This window comes from Mastigoproctus giganteus, chromosome 4, assembly GCF_048544385.1.
Source record: "Mastigoproctus giganteus isolate SK-2022 chromosome 4, ASM4854438v1, whole genome shotgun sequence".
NCBI classification, from domain to species: domain Eukaryota; kingdom Metazoa; phylum Arthropoda; class Arachnida; order Uropygi; family Thelyphonidae; genus Mastigoproctus; species Mastigoproctus giganteus.
The window spans coordinates 107,056,458-107,078,876 of record NC_143578.1 but is presented as its reverse complement, the minus strand read 5'-3'; the positions used below and the strand labels follow the sequence as shown (position 1 = coordinate 107,078,876).

Genomic DNA, 22,419 nt, shown 5'->3' with positions numbered 1-22,419 from the left:
AAATACTTTGAATACTTCCCATTTAGAATTTGCTGTTGGTAACATCATCAGTTAGTCTCACTGTAGTCACCTTTACGAAAGCAAAAACCCTTCCCTTCACCCCAGATGGTAGTTACCTCTTTGAGTAAATCCCACATCAGCACCCTGTGATCACTGCCACCTAGTGGTTCCTTTATCTGCAGAATCTTAATGCATGAAGAATCACTACTGATAATCGCATCAAGAGTGTTAGTCCCTCTAGTTGCCTCCCAAACATGCTGCTGTAGAAAATAATCATCCAATAAATCCATAAAAACCTTGTTAGTGTGTGATTGACCAACACACAAATTCCAGTCAATATCTGGGAAATTAAAATCCCCCATTTAAGACACTCTGATTGACTGGCCTGCTATATATTCCCATTTGTTTTTTTTTTTTTTTTTTTTTTTTTATGAAAACCCCAAACACAAGAGGTATTAGAACCTATAGTACTTAGTACCGTGCATGGGTTGGAGGTTGAGAAGACGAAAGAAGATATGTGTTGACATTAGACTTGAACTCTGTAGACTGTAATTTTCAGGAAATACGTATGAAGGAAGGTTGTTCCAGAAAATGGCAGTTGAATGAATAAACGAGGAAGATGAAAAGTTTGGTTCTATGAGTTTGAAGTTGGACAGTAAATGGATGTTGGCTGGTAGCGGCAAGGAAACTAAGGAAGTGCAACCTAAGGTTGCACTTCCTTAGGTTCTGACTGTTTTGAAAGAGAGAGCAGGAATCATAGAAGCCAATTCAGAAGAATAGTGCCCGTGGAAGTACCTCTAGAAAAGGCATGCAGCAGAAACAGTATGTCTATGAGACAGAGAGTAGAGAGACTCTGTTAGCAATGAGTAATTAATTAACCTAACAGTACTCTGTTGAATGGAAAATAGAAGCCTGAGAGAGGTTTTGGGGGCAGTGCCCCCAAACAATATTCCATGGCAGGGCGGATTTGCAATTTGTACAGAGTGAACAGCTGTTTGGAAGAAAAGTAATGCCGAGAGAGAAAGAGAAAAACAATTTTTTAGATGCAGAGGAAGCAATATTTGTAAGTGCTTGTGCCAAGAGAGATTAGAAGACAGGGTAATCCCCAAAAGAGATATATCATCTTGCCTAGAAATCGGAATGTCACCAAAAATAAATATAGGAGCAGAAGAATCCTTTCTGCAAGATATAAGACAAGACTGAGTTTTAGAAGGATTGACATCAACTAAGTTGTCTTTGCCCCACTGGAGAATTACCTGAAGATCTGCATTTAAGGAATTAGTAGCAGATTTTTGAGAAGTTGAAGCTGATTGAGCTGGGCAAGGTTTCTCAAACTGGAAAGTGGGATGCAATCTGCTCTCATCAGCAAAACTGTGGTTCAATGGAAGAAGGTCATTAATATACAAGTGGAAAAGAGTGGGAAAAAGAACTGAACCATGAGGAACACCAATATTAGTGGAGAAATTAGAAGATAGAGAGCCATCTACCATCACCCTCAGTGAGAAAAGTGGATAACCAATTGCAAAAAAACAGTTGGCAAACCATAAGATAGAAGCTTGTCTACAAGACCTTTATACCAAACACAATCAAAAGGCTTTGAGATGTCAAGAGCATTGCACTTTTCCATTGAATTTGTCCATAGATGGATAACATAAACCAGAATATCACCAGTGGATCAAACACTGACAGAATCAATGCTAGCGATCGTTGACCAGACAGAAGGTTTCTAGATAGTTTAAGAGTTGGCGGTTAATTGATTTCTCCATTACTTTAGAAAAAGTAGAAGTATAAAGGGCAAGAAGCAAGTTTTCTACTCTTAGCCTGTTCAAAATCTAGTTTGGACTGATTAATAACTGCTTTACAGTTGTTGCATGCTCTGTGTAGGCATAAAATGAAACTTAAAAATTGGAAACAAGCCAATTACAATATGCAACATTCTTCTCTTGAACAGCCTTAGCAAATTTATTGGAAACCAAAGTTTAGATGAAGGACGAGATTTTAGGGTGGTATGTGGAATAAAGGATTCCATTCCTACAAGAATAATTTCACTGACACGATCTGAGCAAATGTTGACATCAAAAGTTTTGAAACAGTAATCCGACAAAGGAAAAGAAATCTCGCAGGTCATCCCATTTTGCATTCTTGTAATGCCAAACAACATGATGTTGGAAATAGCACACACGGTAAGAATATCCCCAGATGATTGACATAATGTGACCTGGACAATGCCTGCCCCCCCCACACACATACACACTACTCGGACTCCCTCCAGTCACTATCTGGTGTACTAACTAGCGGCCGGCCTTAAAACACAGTTTTAGAGCTGTACCCTTGAAATATAAAGAAATTTGGATGTCACTGTGGTGTTCATCATAACCTCAAAAGACATCAATCACTGCATGATGAAGAGATGGGAGAGGGTTGACCAGAACTTAGCTCTGGAGACTAAACATGGGTTCCACCACTTCAAGCATCCAATAAGCAAAGTGGTGGTATTGCACCAGTTGATGACAGTCATCTACCACCTAGAGTTTTATTCGTTATAGTGATCAGATTCATTTGGCCTATAATGAACTCCTACTCCCAATTTTGCTTTCACACGGCACCGTCCAACCATGTCAACTGGTTGCACTTCCTTAGATTTTATGTGTTTCTTAACTAATAGCATAACCCATCCTCCCTTCCTATCCCGTCTATCCTTTCTGTACACATTGTACTCCCCAAATTCCAATTCTGCATTCCTTATATCTGTGTGACACCACATCTCTGATATTCTAACAATATCTGCCCTTGATGTTCTGACCAACACCTCAAATTTATCAAATTTATTTACCAAACTCCTAACATTGGTGTACATGCAAGTATGCATACACTTGTTCTTATTCTTAGCTACCCATGTATTTAGTTGTTCCGCGATGACACCCAGCAGTCTCTGAAAACCCCTGCGCCTTGTTTTCCCACCAGCTGCTCATTTTAACAAAAGCAGTGCAAGAAACACTTTCACCTCTACCAGTGGCTACTGTTAATCTATTAGTCCGTGTACCTCGCAAGCTAGCAGTTTTCTGACATACCTAACACTGCCTCAACAGCATCAGCAAATATTCTTGCACCCTTTCTATTTAGGTGTATCCCATCCCTGTAGAAGCAGTCTTTCCTGTTAAGAAGCACAAACCAGGCTGAGAAAAATTCTACCCCTTGAGCCTTGCACAATCTCTCCAGGGCCGAATTATCGCTTTTTGTCCTCTTAAAAGATGGTATCTGCTCTACAATGTCATAAACCTTTGCCTGATTAATAACTGCTTTACAGTTGTTGCATGCTCTGTGTAGGCATAAAATGAAACTGAAGAATTGGAAACAAGCCAATTACAATATGCAACATTCTTCTCTTGAACAGCCTTAGCAAATTTATTGGAAACCAAAGTTTAGATGAAAGACGAGATTTTAGGGTGGTATGTGGAATAAAGGATTCCATTCCTACAAGAATAATTTCACTGACACGATCTGAGCAAATGTTGACATCAAAAGTTTTGAAACAGTAATCCGACAAAGGAAAAGAAATCTCGCAGGTCATCCCATTTTGCATTCTTGTAATGCCAAACAACATGATATTGGAAATAGCACACACGGTAAGAATATCCCCAGATGATTGACATAATGTGACCTGGAATTCTGGAATTCCAGGTCACATTAAATCTGGGAATTCATCCTTTTGGCACAATGCGATGAATCCGTTAAGATGCCCCGTCATTGCTTTAGCTCCATCTGTTGTTATTGATATGAGCTTAAATAGTAGTAATTTAATTTTTTCATTAAAATTTTTGAATGTGTTAAATATATCAAGACCTCTAGTTCTTTCTTTTAATGAAACAATACCAAGCAGTTCTTCTCGAGTGGCAGAATCATCGAATACCATATGAAAAAAAAACGAGCAATTGAGCTGTATCACTAAAGTCTGTAGATTCATCCAGTTGTAAAGAAAAGGACACACAATTAGCAATATGAGACAATTGTTTGCTCACATTTTTACTCATTTATTCAATTCGTCACATCACAGTATTTCGAGATAATTGCAGATCTTGAAGAGCACTTTTAATTTCATTTTTGTTCTTAAAATTTTCAAAAAGAGAATCTGTTATTTCTAAAAATGCATCTTTGATGAACTGACCCTCAGAAAATGGTTTGTATTTTTTTGCAAGATGACTCACTTCAAATAATGTTACAGTTACTTCTTTAGATTGTAAATTAGGGGTCATGAAGGAATTTTTTTGTTCGAATAATCTGGATTTAAGTTATTTTAATTTATTTTTTCTATGGTTACTATTAGACAGAAAATCTGATTGGTATTTACCATGGAGTGTGTTGAAGTGCCTTTCTAAATTTCCTTTTTTGGGTATAACCAAGGAAGTATTGCAAATAAAATAACAGTTCACTTTTATCATTACAAAAAAGTATTCTAGTTCCCACTGTTGATGAAAATGATACATTTTACACTTTTTCATAGTATTCATTTTAAATTAAAGGGTATTAAATTAACATATAAGTACTGTCCAGTTATTAATATTAAGTAAGCTAAATAAGAATTCGACAACTACACCTGCTCTCCACAACTAACTACATGAATTTTCACTAGACAAGCCTAGCAGCTGCATGGCGAGAAGAGTAGTCATATGGTCCAATGGATTTGCAATAAGTGTATTCAGTGGGGTGCATAATAATAATAACATTTAGATTTTGACTAATCTATTTTTTATATATATTTAAAATTATTCATGATCGACCGAAATTAAAGCCACAATTGACTTGTTGGCCACCCCTGACTTATATTATTAAAATATGAACATTTAAAAAATATGGATGTGGTAAATATGCATACATGTCTAAGTGGGTTTTTTTTAGGGAAATGGGAAGTAGTAGTAGTAGTGGTGGTGGTGGTGGTATGTGATGCAAGAAAGCATGTGTATGAGCTTATGCAGCATCAGCCAAAAAAAAAAAAAATAAAAAATAAAATAAAAAATAAATAAAAATCACAAAAAAAAAAAAAAAAAAAATTGGCAAACATTGGCATGCATTCCCCATACAATTATTTCTTCTAGAATGAATTAATTTGCTTAATGATTGTATGATTAGCAATACTATAGTATAATGTGGATAATACAAACATTGATTAGCCAGATATACTTTCTGAAGTTTGCACACTAAGCTTGCACATGCACCAGCAACATTTAGTTGGTAAACTTTTCTAATACAATGCATCAGTTTTATATGCAAGAGCATACATATTTCAATGTGTTTACAAGTTGGTCTTTTTGCACAATTCACTATCACCATAGAATTACTTGTATGTAAGTTAGTACTTTTTGCATTGTACTGTTATTTCACTGTGCAAGAGCAGGTTTGTTGAATGACAAGTAATGATGAAAAGCTTCCAGCTGATGTTAGAGGCTGATAATTTTACCAAAAATTTTGTTGTCGCTGGTATAGGATTTTTCTGGTGCATTAGTGGCAATGGCTATGACGCACCAAGACAAGGTAAAAATAGATTCTAGTAACTTTAAAGGACTGAATCCTTTGACCAGGTAACCACCTGGTCAAAGGATTCAGTATAAGTTTAAAAGGTAGTATATATTCTAATATTCTAAAAATGTATAGCTTATTTTATATATATGTATATAAATTAGTAAGCTGTAAAAACAGCTGACACATTGTCGCTGTCGGATAAAATCTCACTGAGTGTATAAGGCTCAGTCAGTTGAGTAAAAGCGGTAAAACGAGTATCATTAAAATCTGGGCAGTCGATTAAAATGTCACAGGACTCACACACCAGAAGGGTAATTAGCCCTCAGCAAATAGTTCATTTCACAAATATACGTGGTCTAAATTCTAATCTCAACGACGTCCATTTACACTTTCAGTCTGACAGAATCTGTTATTGATTGATTCAACTACTGCTCATCTCAGTTGCTCAAATTATTTGCTGTATGATTCCTTTCACCTCAAAGATGGTACTTGTGCATATGTCTGTTCCGATATTCCCTGTCAGAGATTTGGTAATTTGGAATCTCCTCTTTTCGATCTTTGATGGCTTAAAATCTCTCTACCTCATTGTGTCAAATTCATCTGTTGTCTCTACCATTCTCCCAACTCCACTAATCACTTGGAGCTCTTTGACTTCCTCTCTTTGCAACTTGACTTTCTCCAGTCCAACTTTCCTAACAGTGAGGTAATTTTCCTTGGTGATTTTAATGTTCACAACTCCAGCTGGCTTCTGTTTTCTAGTTACACTGCCACAGCTGGTCGAGATGCTAAGGCTTTGGCAATTACTAATGACCTTGCACAGATTGTTCATTTAACTACAAGGATACTGGACAATCCTAACCATACAGCCAACATGCTTGATCTTTTTCTTACAAACAACCCTTCTAAGTATAGGGTCGAAGTGAGTGGTCCTTTAGGCACCTCTCAGATCACAACTTGATGATTGTCTCTTCTCCAATGGAGCCTTTATCTCATGGCTATTCCCAACCTCGTATTGTTTGGCATTACAAGAATGCAAAATGGAATAACCTGCACAATTTCTTTTCTTATTTTCCTTGATCGGATTACTGTTTAAAAACTTCTGATGTCGTTTGTTCAGATCGTGTCAGTGAAATTATTCTTGTAGGAATGGAATCCTTTATTCCACATTCTACTTTAAAATCTCGTCCTTTATCTAAACCTTGGTTTTCCAATAAATGTGCTAAGGCTTTTCAAGAGAAGAAAGTTGCATATCATAATTGGCTTGTTTCCAATTATTCAGTTTCATTTCCTGCTTACACCAAAGCTTGCAACAATTGTAAAGCAGTAAATAATCAGTCCAAACTAGATTTTGAACAGGCTAAGAGAAGAAAACTTGATTCTTGCCCTAATGGCAGTCAAGCATTCTGGTCTCTCCAAAGCTATTGGCCGCAACATTTGCCCATCTCTGCTCCCACCTCTATCAAAACTGGATGGTTCTATTGTCACTTCGGCCAAAGATAAAGCTGACGTGCTAGCATCCCATTTTTCTTCCAAATCATGTATTAATGATACTGGTAAAACACCTCCCACCATTCCAAGCACGCTCCATTCAATGCCTCCTGTGGTCTTCCATCAAAAGAATATTAGGATTTTGACAAATCTTGATGCTAAGAGAGCTCCAGATCCTAGTATCCCCCCACTTGTTCTCAAAACCTGTGCTCCTGAACTTACTGCTGTTCTTTGCCGCCTTTTTTCACTTTCTTATTCCAAACGTGCTTTTCCTTCTGCTTGGAAATTTGATCATATCCAGCCAGTTCTTAAAAAGGGTGACAAATTCCTCCCATCCAATTATCATCCCATTGCAATTAATTCTACTCTTTCTAAAGTAATGGAGAAATCAATTAACCACCAACTCTTAAACTATCTAGAAACCTTCCATCCGATCAATGATCGCCAGTATGGATTCTATCAGTGTCGATCCACTGGTGATATTCTGGCTTACATTACTCATTAAGGACAAATTCAATGGAAAAGTTCAGTGAAACACAAACAGTTGCTCTTGACTTCTCAAAGGCATTCGATCGTGTTTGGCATAGAGGTCTTCTAAACAAGCTTCCATCTTATGGTTTGCCAACTGTTTTTTGTAATTGGTTATCCAGTTTTCTCTCTGATCACTCACTGAGGGTGATGGCTCTCTGTCTTCTAACTTTTCCACTAATGCTGGTGTCCCCCAAAGTTCAGTTCTTTTACCCACTCTTTTCCTCTTGTATATTAATGACCTTCCATTGACTGGAAATCCTATCCACAGTTTTGCCGATGATAGCACATTGTATTCCACTTTCCATTTTAAGAAACCTTGCCCTGCTCAATAAACTTCAACTTCTCGAATATCCGCTACCAATTCCTTAAATGCCGATCTCCTGGTAATTCTCCAGTGGGGCAAAGACAACTTAGTTGATTTCAATCCTTCTAAAACTCAGCCTTGTCTTATATCTCGCAAAAAGGATTCTTCTGCTCCTATGCTTTTCTTTGGTGACACTCCGATTTCTAGGCAAAATGATATATCTCTTTTGGGGATTACCCTGACTCGTAATCTCTCTTGGCCTAAGTACATTACAAATATTGCATCTAAAAAACTTGGTTTTCTCTTTTGCTCTTGGCGTTACATTTCTTCCAAACAGCTCTTCACTCTGTACAAATCGCAAAGCCGCCTTACCATGGAATATTGTTCCCACATCTGGGGCGGTGTCACCAAAATCTCTCTCAGACTTCTTCAGAAGAGGGCAGTTAGGTTAATTAATGACTCCTCTCTAACAGAGTCTCTCTACTTGTTGTCTCATATACTGTTTCTACTGTATGCCTTTTCTACAGATACTTCCATGGGCACTGTTCTTCTGAATTGGCTTCTATAATTCCCGCTCTTTCTTTCAAAACAGTCCAAACATGTGCCGCTACTAGCCAACATCCATTTACTGTCCAACTTCAAACTCACAAAACCAACTTTTCATCTTGTTTGTTTATTCGTTCAACTGCCGTTTTCTGGACCAACCCTCCTTCATATGTATTTCCTGAAAATTACAGTCTACAGAAGTTCAAGTCTAATGTCAACAAATATCTTCTTTCGTCTTCTCAACCTCCAACCCAAGCACGTTACTAAGTACTATAGGTTCTAATACCGCTCATATTTGGGGTTTCATAAAAAAAAAAAAAAAAAGAAAGAAAGAAAGAAATTAAGAAAAACCCCCCATACCATTATATTCCTTAATTGCACTACCAAGCCTACTGCCACTAATGGAAATATTTCTGTACTGATGTTTTCGTTATTCCTTAAGTGCTTTACTTCCAAACACACTATACTTACTAAGAGAAATATATTTATAAGATTTTATTTCTTACAGTTTCATGACGTATTCAGGTTTCCATTTCATTTTTACTGTGTATAACAATCCCTCATTTGCAAATTCAGCAGTATTAATGATTTATTGTTGATTTTATAACATTTATATGAAAAAATCATGGATAAATATTTTTTTAAATTAGTTCCAAAAAACCGGTATTTTTGTATCAATATCAGGATTTGAATACCAGAAAAAAATTATCGGGATCCCGGAATCTCGGTATTGTAAGCCCTACTGCTACCCATGTGCAGTACTTTGCATTTGTCAATATTAAACTTCAGTTGCCACTTCTCAGCCCATTTGCCCAACTTTTTTAAATCCTGTTGCAATAGCATACTGTTGTTACTATCATTAATAACCTTGGCATCCTTTGAATCATCTGCAAACATAGACGTTGAGCCTGATATACCTTCATCAATATCATTAATAAATACACAAAACAACAATGGGCTCAGCACTCAACCATCCCTTTATCCATTGCAGCAACTTGCCCTTAATGCAATTCTGCTCCAATTTGTACAGCAGTCTTCCATGTGCAACAGTATCAAAAGCTTTCCTGAAATCCAAGTATATGATATCAAAATTATTTTTTGCATCCAGTTCCTTTGTGACCACATTGTAGTATCCAATCAAATTGGTCAGACACGACTTCCCCTTAACAAACCCATGCTGTATCTGAATTATTACTGCAGTCTTGTCTAGGTGATTCTGCATCACTTCTTTAACCAGTAACTCCATTATTTTCCCTGGAACAGAAGTTAAACTAACAGGTCTATAATTATTTGCGTTATCCTTTAAACACCCCCCTTTGTGAATTGGAGATACATTCATACATCTCCAGTTCGTGGGGATCGCCCCTAAATCTAAGGATGCTCTCATAATTATGGCTAAGGGTTTGCTTACTTCCCTCGCTGCCCCCTTCAATATAACTGGATAGATTCCATCTGCTCCAGGTGACTTTTTAATGTTTAACTTCAACAATTTCTCCTCCACTTTACATTCTGTTATTACAAAATCATTTAGCTCCCTGTTAGAGTTCAGTAAACTTCTGTCCTCCTCTTCCTTACAGAATTCCTCATGAATGAATGTAGATGCAAAATCCTCATTCAGTTTGTCAACTATCTGAGCAGGATCATCAACATTCAAACCACCAACATCAAGTGGACCAATCTGATTCATCCCCTTCCTCCTAGAGTTTACATAAGTAAAGAAGTCCATGTTTCTTTTTCTTTGCATTATTTGCCAAGGATTTCTCATAATCAGCCTTCACTTGCCTAACCTCCTTTGTGACTTGATTACAAGACTAGCTTATATCTGCCGTAGGCTTCTAGGTCACCTGATAATTTATATCCATCCCACACATTTTTCTTCTCTGACACGAGCTTAATTAGTTCAGCTGACATCCATTTAGGTCTAAACCTTTTGAACAATATTTCTTAGTTGGTATGAAAAGCCTATAGCTTCCAAGATTAATTCTGTGAAGGCTTCTCATTTAGAATTCACTGTTTTTAACATCTGTAGTCACTGATGACCACTGTAGTCACTTCATGAAAACAAACACCTTTCCCTTTACCCTTGATGGTAGTTACATCTTTAAGTAAATCCCACATCAGTACACTGTGATCACTGTCACCTAGTGGTTCCTTTATCTGCAAATTTCTAAACATGAATCATCGTTGCTGATAATCAGATCAAGAGTGTTCTCACTCTGGTTGCCCCTCGAACACGTTGCTACAGAAAACAATTCTCCAATAAAATCGCAAAAGTCTTGCTAGTATGCGAGTGACCAATTCACAAGTTCCAGTCAATATCTCAAAATTTAAAATGCCCCAACTGTCCATCTATGTCAACTGGATGCACTTCCTTAGATATTGTTTCTTAACTAACAGCATAACCCCTCCTTCCTTCGTCTATACTTTCTGTAAACATTGTACTCCCCAAATTCCAATTCTGCACTGCTTATATCTGTGTGACACCCTGTCTCTGATATCCCAAAAATATCTGCCTTTGATGTCTTGATCAGCACTTTAAATTCATCAAATTTATTTACTATACTTCTAGCATTGGTGTACCTGCAAGTATACATGCACCTGTTCTTACTCTTAGTTACCCGGCGCCTCCATAGCACACACTTCTTGATTAGACCAGGGTTCCAGCTTGTGACCACCAAATACGGAGATGCGGAAAGGTCAGGGAATGACCACCGCATATCCCCGGAGCAATATGGCCTTAGTTGCTAATGCTCCTAAAAACCAAATACACAGCCCATGTATTTACTTGTTCCGTGATGACTCCCAGCAGCTCTTTAAATCCGAAGCAACATGCTCTCCAGGCTGCTGTTCATTACAATAGAAGCAGTGCAAGAATTAATTTCACCTCTCCCTGCGGCTACTTTTATTCTTTTGGTCTGTGAATCCCCACAAGCTAACAGTTTTCTGACCCACCTAACACTGCCTCGACAGCATCAGCAAATATTCTTGCATCCTTTCTATTTAAGTGTATCCCATCTCTGTAGAAGCAGTCTCTCCTGTTAGTAAGCACAGACCACTCTGAAAAAGGTGTACCCCATGAGTCTTGCACAATCTTTCTAGGGCCAAATTGATTGACAATTCTCTCATCATATACTCCCTCCTATCATGTCTGGGCAGAATTGCAAACACTTTGAAATTCAACCCTAGCTCCCAACTTTTTTTCAACATTGACCTGTACTTGTTAATTAAATCTGCAGATCTCTTACTCTTAAGGTCATTAGTGCCAACATGTAAACAATATCACCTTTTGTGCCCTTAAAAGATATCTGCTCTACATTTGCGCCTGGCAGACATACCCTGGTCTTGTTCCACCTATCCTTTTTGCATAATATATTCCCCTTCTCTCTGACAATAGAGCCACCAAAAATAACTGGTTCCTATGGGACCAGCAATTCTGCTTTGGAGATTGCCACTGTGTTGCCTGATGTACAGGAGTGAGTCTAGCATTTATTTGGGCAGTGAGAGCTTGATGGGCCCCTCATATTAATTTCCTCGAGGTCATCTACCCTGCACCTCAGACTCTCATAGACCCATCAGAACGTTGAGTTGCCACCTAATTTCCTCACAATCTGCGCCCCTAGCACACACAATACATCCTCCTTGGCTAGATAATGTCCTGTTCCAGACACATCTGCAAACATTTCACATTTCGCACATTTTTTTGGTATACATTTCTTGCAGTGATTGGGACTCATCTTTCCAAGGATCTACGTGGTTCCCACTGAACATTCGAGTAAAACAGCATGCATCCTGAGTGCGTGCTTCTCATTCAGCAGCATCAGAATTAGCCTTCCATGCCATTAACAAAAACCACATATTTTTATTTAACGAGGCAAAAATACTTAGTGTCCAATGTAACTATACGAGACTATTAATCGCAGAAACTGTCGAAATTAAATTACACGAGAATTCTATTAACATTCACAGTCCATATTTAATCTCCAATTCGTGGTCTTCTGCACGCATATGCGAAGACAAATAATCGTGGCCTTTCACATGCATGCGCAAGGACAAACAATCTCTCTATTTAAGATTTAAGCTCACATACCCCATAATTTCCATTCCTGTGATCACAACTTACAGTCGAAAAGCAGTCTGCTTCAGGTAAGAAAATCTTTTTTCAAAATTTACGCTAAACTTTTTAAATTCATTTTATTTAATTTTTTAATATTTTTAAAATTTTTAATTAATTTTTAATTGTTTTTTAATAAATTAAAAAATTTTTTTTAAATTTCTGAATTGTTTTCAATTGATTTTTTACTGTAATCATTTTGCGTTAATCTTTTATTCGTTTTAATTTCTGTAGAGTATCATACGAAGTGTTCTACATATCATATTGAGGTAAATTTCTCTTATTCTTCTACAAAAAAAAAAATAGAGTGGAGAATATCAAGCAATGTTACACCAAATTTTGCATTAAACTTTACAAAAATGCAACAGAAACATATGTTAAAAAGAGCTAATGAAAACAAATCTAATCGCAAGCTCATATTGGCACAAGGCCTATTTGGAAGGATGTAAAGCCAATGAAGATGAACTTTGTGCAGGGAGCCCTGTCTCAGCAACAAAAGGTGAACAGTGTGGAAAGCTTAAGGACCCCAATAAATGACCGACTGATGATTGACCATGAGACTGATAGCAGGCAAGCTGAACATGAGTCATCCAATAGTATGTGACATTTTAACAGAGTATTTTTGCATGGGCACATTTTGTGCACATGCAAAATGCAAACAAAAAATGGTGGCAAAAAATCTCTCTGAAGAACAGAAGCAAAATCAGAAGAACATCCACCTCCTGAATCATGTTGAACTTGAGCTATATTTCCTTCAGCAACTAATAAGAGGTGATGTTAACATTGCAGTTTTGTCAAGTGGATTTTAGAGTACAATCATACTCTAAAATCCAATTTTTAGTGTTCAACACTGAGTGTACAATATTGGTGTTCAACACCGAGAGGGCCAAAAACTGGATTTTGCATATCACAATATGCCCTGCCACTACACAATGTCTGTTACAGTTTTTAACCTCCAAAACCACTTCAGTGCTCCCATAACTACTGATCTGCTGGATCTGTCACCATGCAACTATTTTCTTTTCCCAAAGATCAAGGATCGCCCAAAACTATATTATTTTGCAATTACTAATGATTTCGCACAGATGGTTCATTTACTTACAAGAATTCCAGACAATTCTAACCACAGAACCAACACACTTGATCTTTTTCTCACAAACCACCCTTCTAAGTACATGGTTGAAATGAGTGGTCCTCTAGGCATCTCAGATCACAATTGGAGAAATTATGGTCTCTTCTCCAATGAATCCATTTTCTTGTATAAATTCTCAACTTTGTGTTGTTTGGCATTACAAGAATGCAAAATGGGATGATCTGCAAGATTGATCTGCCACTACACAATGTCTGTTACAGTTTTTAACCTCCAAAACCACTCCAGTGCTCCAATAACTACTGATTCGCTGGATCTGTCACCATGCAACTATTTTCTTTTCCCAAAGATCAAGGATCGCCCAAAACTATATTATTTTGCAATTACTAATGATTTCGCACAGATGGTTCATTTACTTACAAGAATTCCAGACAATTCTAACCACAGAGCCAACTCACATGAATGCAAAATGGGATGATCTGTGAGATTTCTTCTCTTCTTTTCTTTGATCAGATTACTGTTTGAAAACTTTGTCAACATATGCTCATATTGTGTCTGAAATCATTCTTGTAGGGATGAAATCCTTTATTCCACACTTCACCTTAAAATCTCATCCTTTAAACCTTGGTTTTCCAATAAATGTTCAAGATAAGATGTTACATATCACAATTGTTTTATATCCAAATCTCCAGGTTCAATTTCTTCCTATACCAAAGAATGCAACTGTAAAGCAGTCCAAATTAAATTTCAAACAGGCTAAGAGTAGAAAACTTGCTTCTAGTCTAAATGGTAGTCAAGCATTCCTTTTCTTGCCAAAGCTGTTGGCTGCATCTTTTGCCCATCTCTATTCCCAGCTCTGTCAAAATCAGATGGTTCTATTGTCGCTTCAGCAAAAGATAAAGCTGATTTGCTAGCATTCTACTTTTTCTTCTAATGCGTGTATTGATGATCTTCATAAACTATCTTCCAACATTCCTAGTACACTACATTCAACGCATTCTGTGGCCTTCTCTCAAGGATATCAGAAGAATTTTGAACAGCCTTGATGCCAAGAAATTGCCAGGTCTTGGTCGTATTTCTCCACTTGTCCTCAAAACCTGTGCTCACCATTATTCCGTGTCACCATTTTTCACTTTCCTATTCCATAGGTGTTTCCCTTCAGCTTGGAAATTTGCTCATATCTGGCCAGTTCCTAAAAAGGGCACTAAATTCCTCCCATTCAATTATTGTCCCATTGCTCTTATTTATACTCTTTCTAAATTAATGAAGAAATCTATTAACTGCCAACTGTCAAACTATATAGAAACCTTCCAACCAATCAATGATCGCCAGTATGGATTCCATCAGTGTTGATCCACTGGCCTATGTTATCCATCTAGGGACAAATTCAATGGAAAAGTTTGGTGAAACTCAAGCAGTAAAGGTCTTCTAAATAAGCTTCCATCTTATGGTCTGGAAACTGTTTTTTGTAACTCGGGGTTCAGTTTTCTCTCTGACCACTCACTGAGGGTGATGGGAGATGGCTTTCAGTCTTCTCAAAGTTTAATTCTTTCTCCCACTCTTTTCCTCTTGTTATTATTGACCTTCTTCCTTTGACCAGAAATCCTATCCAGAGTTTTGCTGATGATAGCACATTGCATTCAACCTTCCAGTTTGAGAAACCTTGCTCTGCACAAACAGCCTTAACTTCTTGAATACCCACTACAAATTCCTTAAATGTTGGTCTCCAGGTAATTCTCCAATGGGGCAAAAATAATTTGCGATTTTAATGCTTTTAAAATTCAGTCTTTTATATCTTGCAAAAACAGATTCTTCTGCTCCTATACTTATCTTCAATGACACTCAGATTTCTAGAAAAGATTATAATATATATATATATATATATATCTCTATTGGGGATTACCCTGACTTCTAATCTCTTTTGGCACAAGCACACCACAAATATTGCCTTCTCTGCATCTAAAAATCTGGGTTTCTCTTTCGCTCTCAGCATTACTTTTCTTTCAAAAAGCTATACAAATTGCAAATCTGTTATTGTTGTTGTTGTTGTTGTTTGGTTTTTAGGAGCATTAGCAACTAAGGCCATATTGCTCCAGGATATGCGGCGGTCATTCCTTAACCTTTCCGCATCCTCCGTATTTGGTGGTGACGGGCTCGAACCCCGGTCTAATCAAGAAGCGTGTGCTATGCACTGCTGCTCCTTCCCACCTGGCTACGGAGGCGCCTGCAAATCTGTTATACCATGGAATATTGTTCCCATATCTGGGGCAGTGGCCTACCCAAAACCTCTCTCAGACTTCTAGATCCATTCAAAAGAAGGCAGTTAGGTTAATTAATGACCCATCTCTAACAAAGTCTCTCCCTTCTTTGTCTCACATACGTTCTGTTTCAGCTGCATGCTTTTTCTATAGATACTTTGATGAGCACTTCTTCTGAATTGGTTTCTATAATTCCTGCTCTCTCTCTCTTCTAAACTAATCTGAACACATGCAGCAATCAGTCAGCATCCTTTTATTGTCCAACTTGAACCAACTGTTCATCTTTCTCATTTAGTCCTTCAAGTTCAGTTTTCTGGAACAACCTCTCTTCACATATTTCCTAACAGTTACAATCTAATTGTCAAAAATTGTAATAATTTGGGATGATTGACAAAATCCAGAGCATAATCAATGCACTGAAGGACCACATAGAAGAAGACTTCCAGCACTGCTTCAAGGGATGGTAGGAGCACTAGAGGTGATGTGTAGCTTCCCGTGGAAGCTACTTTGAAGAAGAGAACCTTCAGTTGTTAAAAATTTCACAATAAAATTTTCTCTAAAAGCAGTCTCATTAATTTTGTGACAGACCACATGTATTACCATTACCTTCTTTCCTTATTTTTAATGTGAAAAACTGATTGTAACATCACGGCTTTGAAAGGGTTGTTTCATTAAAATTAGTATAGTAACTATAGATGCAAATACCTTTTGTTTTTGGAGTGAACATAAAAGATAAATAAAATGCAAAGTCACAGTAACCAAAAAATAAATAATAATGCAAAAAAATGGGATATCAAAGGTAGTTTTTGAAACAAACCAAAACATTTCATTTGTATATTTAAACAGCAACCAAATTCTAAATTTGTTTGATCCAATCAAATGGCCACCAAACAAATGTCTGTTACAATAACACTCATAGTATAAATAAGAAGCATTGGATAAATACATAACAAGAAAAGCAGTTTCTCTTATTTCTTGTTTGTAACATATGACGTGAATAACTGCCACATCAACATTTACAAATGATTACCAAATAGTACAAATCGTAAAAATAATCTATTATACCTGATCATTACTACAAATAATTAAGCCATTCAAACAAATATTTACTTTCATCGCCAAAGCTTTTTTTTTGGATAATATGCTTTCATCTGGAACTAAACATAAGAGATTACTGATTTTTTTATATTATGAAACATTTCAAAGGCATTCAAACACATATTTACTTTAATCCTCAAGGCTTGTTTTTTGGATGACATGCTTTCACCTAGAATTAAACATAACAGAATAATACATTTTATATTATTAAACATTTCAATATTTATATCAAATCTTAGCTTATTTTCATAAAAATTTTTTAAATATAATATAGTATAAATGAGTCTCATATAAAAGAGCTTGTTATCATGAGACCACATTAGGATGAAGGGGAGACCAAAACCAATTTAAAACATGTAAATTTTATTATTAACAATAATAAAATTTAAATATGCTACAATTTTTATTATTAACAATAAAATTACAGCTGAACAAGTGCATAGCATCATTTTGTTCATAGTAAATCACCGATGTTAACCACCCGCTGGCTAAAGGCAAATTTCCGCACATCTAATCTACATCTGTCTTTTCTTAATTTGAATTTATGCCCCCTTAGGTTCGTAATCTAAACAAGTGGAAGGATCCCATCAGAATTCAGCATGCTGAACCCATTCAAGGCCTTATACAACTCAATCAGATCACCGCGCAGGTGCCTAGTCTCCAGCCACTGCAATTTGCAGAACTTAAGCCTCTCTTGATAAGAGGATCCCTTCATTCCCCTCACCAATCTTGTTGCCCTTCTCTGTACACGCTCAAGTAAATCTACATCCTTCCTAAAATGAGGCCTCCAGACCTGTACGCAGTACTCAAGGCGTGGCCTGACCATTGCCTTATACAGAGGGATAATCACCTCCTTTTCTCTGCTAGCAAAATTCCTATATATCATTGACAAAACCCCATGACCTGCCCTGGCAGCCTGTCTGCATTGCTCAGAAAACTTCATATCTGCCTGCACAATTACTCCCAGGTCTTTTTCATTTTCTACCACCTTAAGTGTAGTACGTTTCTCTGGGGTTACTTCTACCCATATGCAGTACTTTGCATTTGTCAAGGTTAAACTTCAGTTGCCACTTCTTAGCCCATCTGCCCAAATTATCTAGATCCTGTTGCAGTAGCACACTGCCATTACTGTCATTAACAACCCTGCCAACCTTTGTATCATCTGCAAACTTCGACATTAAGCCTGATATACCTTCATCAATATCATTGATAAATATACAAAACAACAGTGGGCCCAACACCGAACCCTGTGGGACTCCACTAATAACATTAGTCCAAGAAGAGCAGCACCCATTGATTACCACCCTCTGTCTTCTCCCACTTAACCATCCTTTTATCCATTGTAGCAACTTACCCTTAATACCATTCTGCTCCAATTTGTACAATAGTCTTCCATGCGCAACAGTGTCAAAAGCTTTCCTGAAATCCAAATATATGATATAAAAATTATTTTTTGCATCCAGTTCCTTTGTAACCACATCATAATATCCTATCAAATTTGTCAGACAAGACTTTCCCTTAACAAACCCATGCTGTGTCTGAATTATTGCTGCAGTCTTGTCTAGATGATCCTGCAATGCATCTTTAACCAGTGACTCCATTATTTTACCCGGAACAGAAGTTAAACTAACTGGTCTGTAATTACTCATGTCACCCTTCGATCCCCCTTTGTGAATTGGGGATACATTTGCACATCTCCAGTCCGTGGGAACCTCCCCTGAGTCCAAGGATGCTCTCATAATTATGGCTAAGGGTTTGCTTAGTTGCTTTGACGCCTCCTTTAATATAACTGGATAGATCCCATCCACCCCAGGTGCTTTTCTTACGTTTAACTTCAACAGTTTCTCTTCCACTTTGCTCTCAGTTATTACAAAATCATTAAGTATCCTGCTACAATTTGATATTACACTACCTCAAATAAGCAATACTTCACCAGTAGAGAAGATTAATGTTACCTATTCTTGGCAGATGCAGCCACTCAGCCAGCACTGTTTCAAAGCTTGTTGGCCACTCATAGGTGGGCGGTTAGGTACAATGGTGATACGAGTGAAAACCCAATCACGAAGTATGACTCCACAATATTAGAGATGCCAGATGGTGTGTGAGAGTAAAGACTAAAAATGGTTCAGGGCTGGACCGGGCTAGCTGGGTGGGTAAAGTGCATAACTGGCAACCCAAAGGTCGCAGGTTCGAATCCCACCTCGGGCTTGCTTGGATCAGAGTATAAAATGCAAAAAGAACTTTGGAAGGTGCATTATGGCCACAGAAGCCGATGCACCAACAACTAACAAAAAAAAAAAGTTCAGGGCTGAAAGCCTCAGAGTACAGGAAATTTACTACAAGTTAGTGCATCATTTTAGTTAATAATAAATCATCGAAGTAGGTGAAATGGCATCGTTTTTGTTACATCTCATATTGTGAACACCTTCACAACAAGTTGCCCAGATATTGCACTACCTCAAATAAGCAACACTTCACAAGTAGAGAACACAGTTAAAATCTGCCTTATAAATAAGAAAATATACTCATTTATAAGACAAAATGTAGGCCACCTATGACTTATATGCTGCCTACATATGTTGTACTTATATATACTGAGATTTGCAAAAATTAAGAATTTTTTTTATATAAAAAACGAAAAATCACTGAAAAAATAATTCAAAAATTTAAAAATCATAGAAGAATAAAATAAGAGCAATGAGCTCTCCAAGAAGTAAGAAAAACTAATGGTTTTTTTTTTTTTTTTTTTTTTACTGATGTTATAATATCCTCTACATTTATACATATATTACTTGATAAAGTTTCAACTTCTGGATCTGAATTTCAGAGAATTTCTTCAATTTCACCTTGTGTAACTCCAGTGTTTCAAACCTTGTTGAATTCCTGCATCAATTTTTGAAACTACTGTAAATTTTAAAAAAAAAAAAGGCTACTATTAATTGAAAACACAGTTAATAGATGGAAGCACATCCTTGTAGCATTTCAAGACAACCTATACATATACTAATGCTAATTTGCTGATACTATATTTAAAGTACATCAAAACATATACAGGGTGTCTCAAAAATATTGCTACAAACGTTTAGGGGAGGTAGGTAACATCTAAAGGAATGTGAATCACATAGGAACCCATAACTGGAAACGTCACCGTAAGTCGGTACACGGCGCTGTTCATCAGTTCGCAAGAGGGAAAATTTCTGGTTTACTCATTCAAGCAATAGTCGCCGCACTTAGAGCATACATCGATATACGAACTGTGAGCTGGCAGACATGCACCTAGTGTATGCATTAGCAGAGGGCCCACACAGTGTGCGCCCCCATGCGGCACAACATCGCTTCGCAATAAATGTGTGGGCAGGTATGGGCGGTGACTACTTAGTCGGCCCATACCTGTTACCATCCCACATTAACTCCGCTAAATATCGGATCTTTCTTGAACAAGTTCTACCATGGTTACTCGACGATGTTCCAGCAAATGCGAGACGCAACATTTGGTTTCAACATGACGGGGCACCTACCCATTACGGAAGGTGTGTTCGTGACCATTTGAACAGGTGTTTTGGGCGTCGATGGATTGACCGTGGTGGACCTATTGCCTGGCCCCGATGCTCACCGGATTTATCAAGCCTTGATTTCTTTCTGTGGGGGGGCCCTCAAATCTATCGTGTATGAATCGCCTGTGGAGACAGAAATGATCTCGTGGCGAGACTCGTCTGCGCTGCTGCTGCTGTCAAAGAAACTCCAGGTGTGTTCGACCGTGTCCGCCAATCCATGCTGCGTCAGTGTCACGCATGCATTGCATCTCATGGTGGAACCTTCAAGCATCTGTTGTAACATCATGAAATGCATCCATCTCATACTCCATTGTTAATATTATGTCAAATAAATGTTTGCCACTAATTACTGTCTTGTGTCATTTCTGCTTCTTGTGCCTCTGCTAATACTTTCCCGTGATGTTTCCAGTTATGGGTTCCTATGCGATTCACATTCCTTTAGATGTTACCTACCTCTCCTAAACGTTTGTACCAATATTTTTGAGACACCCTACTTATAGACTTACTCAAAAGATCCACTACTACCTGAAGACAAAGCTTGCTTTTTTTTTTTTTTTTTTTTTTTTCCTCTCCTCTCTTTTTAATGAAAATCCCAAACTACTGTAAATTTTTTAAAAAAGGCTACTATTAATTGAAAACACAGTTAATAGATGGAAGCACATCCCTGTGGCATTTCAAGGCAACCTATACACATACTAATGCTAATTTGTTGATACTATATTTAAAGTACATCAAAACATATATACGGACTTACTCAACAGAACCCCTACTACCTGAAAACAAAAGCTTGCTTCTTTTTTTTTTCTTTCTCTCTTCCTTTTTAATGAAAATCGCAAACACAAAATATATCAGAAATTACACTCGTGAACCAAAATATTATGACCACCCATTTCCATGAGCAGATGCATCCCACAACACCTAGAAGTGATGTCGCTGACTAGCACATCACATGTAGTGACAGTACTCAGGTGGTGCCCATGAGTTTGTCAGCAAGAAACCCATGCAATGGGAAAGGGAAGGCCCTGACAGGGTTTGAATGTTTGATAGGAATGAGTTGTAGCTACAGGAAGGTGAGGGCCAGCATCTCATCAACACAGGTATTGTTGGCTGTTTGAGCAGAGCCATAGTGATGGCTACAACTATGCAATATTTTTTAGTGCCTAAAGTTACTGAACCTTATTGTGGAAGTAAATGGGTTGAATAAATTCAAGGGAGAACTATAAAAATTCTTGGAGAGTACGGATGGGTGAACTGTATTTTTTTTGGCTGATGCTTGCATCATTTGCTGTTACTACTAACTATTATTATTATTATGCTGTCGTTGTCTCCACATATGTGGCACCGGTATCATAATAAACTGAAAGTGTGGCAGGAATGTTTTGAAAAGGGACAGACAAACATCCAAACTGCCAAGGATGGTGAAACCACCACTGGCTACAGTCAAGATGAATGGCAGTTGGCATTCACCTTGACTGCAACAAGGTGAATGCTGTTTGGGACAACAGATGGCTCACGAGCCGTCAATTAATGGTAGACCACAAACAGGGTTGACAGAAAATGTTTCCAAGCACACTCCAGTGGATGCTCTTACAAATAGCCCCACAGAGTAGGGAAACTGTTCATGTTGACTGACATTTACTGACATCTCCACATGCACTAGGCATAGGAGCACCATTCTAGGACATTGGACAATTGGAAAAGAGTTGCCTGGTCTGATGAATCAAGGCTCCAGGTCGATCACGGCAATAGATGGGTGCACATTTCACAGCAAGAAGGTGAACAGCTGCAACCAGAATGCATGGTTGGACAAAAGGACAGCACCAGTGGTGGTATTGTGGTTTTGGGGATGTTTTCGCAAATATCACTGGGTACCCTCATCCCCTTTGAACACACCCACAGTGCCAGATCCTACCTCAGCACTG

At 37.6% G+C, this 22,419-nt stretch overlaps 1 protein-coding gene across 4 annotated transcripts in view; it reads right to left on the bottom strand.

Annotated features, from left to right (window-relative positions):
• Positions 1-22,419, bottom strand: part of LOC150086975 (serine/threonine-protein kinase ULK3-like) — a 322,244-nt gene that overhangs the window by 98,858 nt on the left and 200,967 nt on the right. For all 4 annotated transcript variants that reach the window (XM_090371719.1, XM_090371720.1, XM_090371718.1 and 1 more), the window contains one exon: positions 17,072-17,112. In XM_090371719.1, the coding sequence (XP_090227845.1) occupies positions 17,072-17,112 (41 nt within the window). The remainder of the gene's footprint in view (positions 1-17,071; positions 17,113-22,419) is intronic.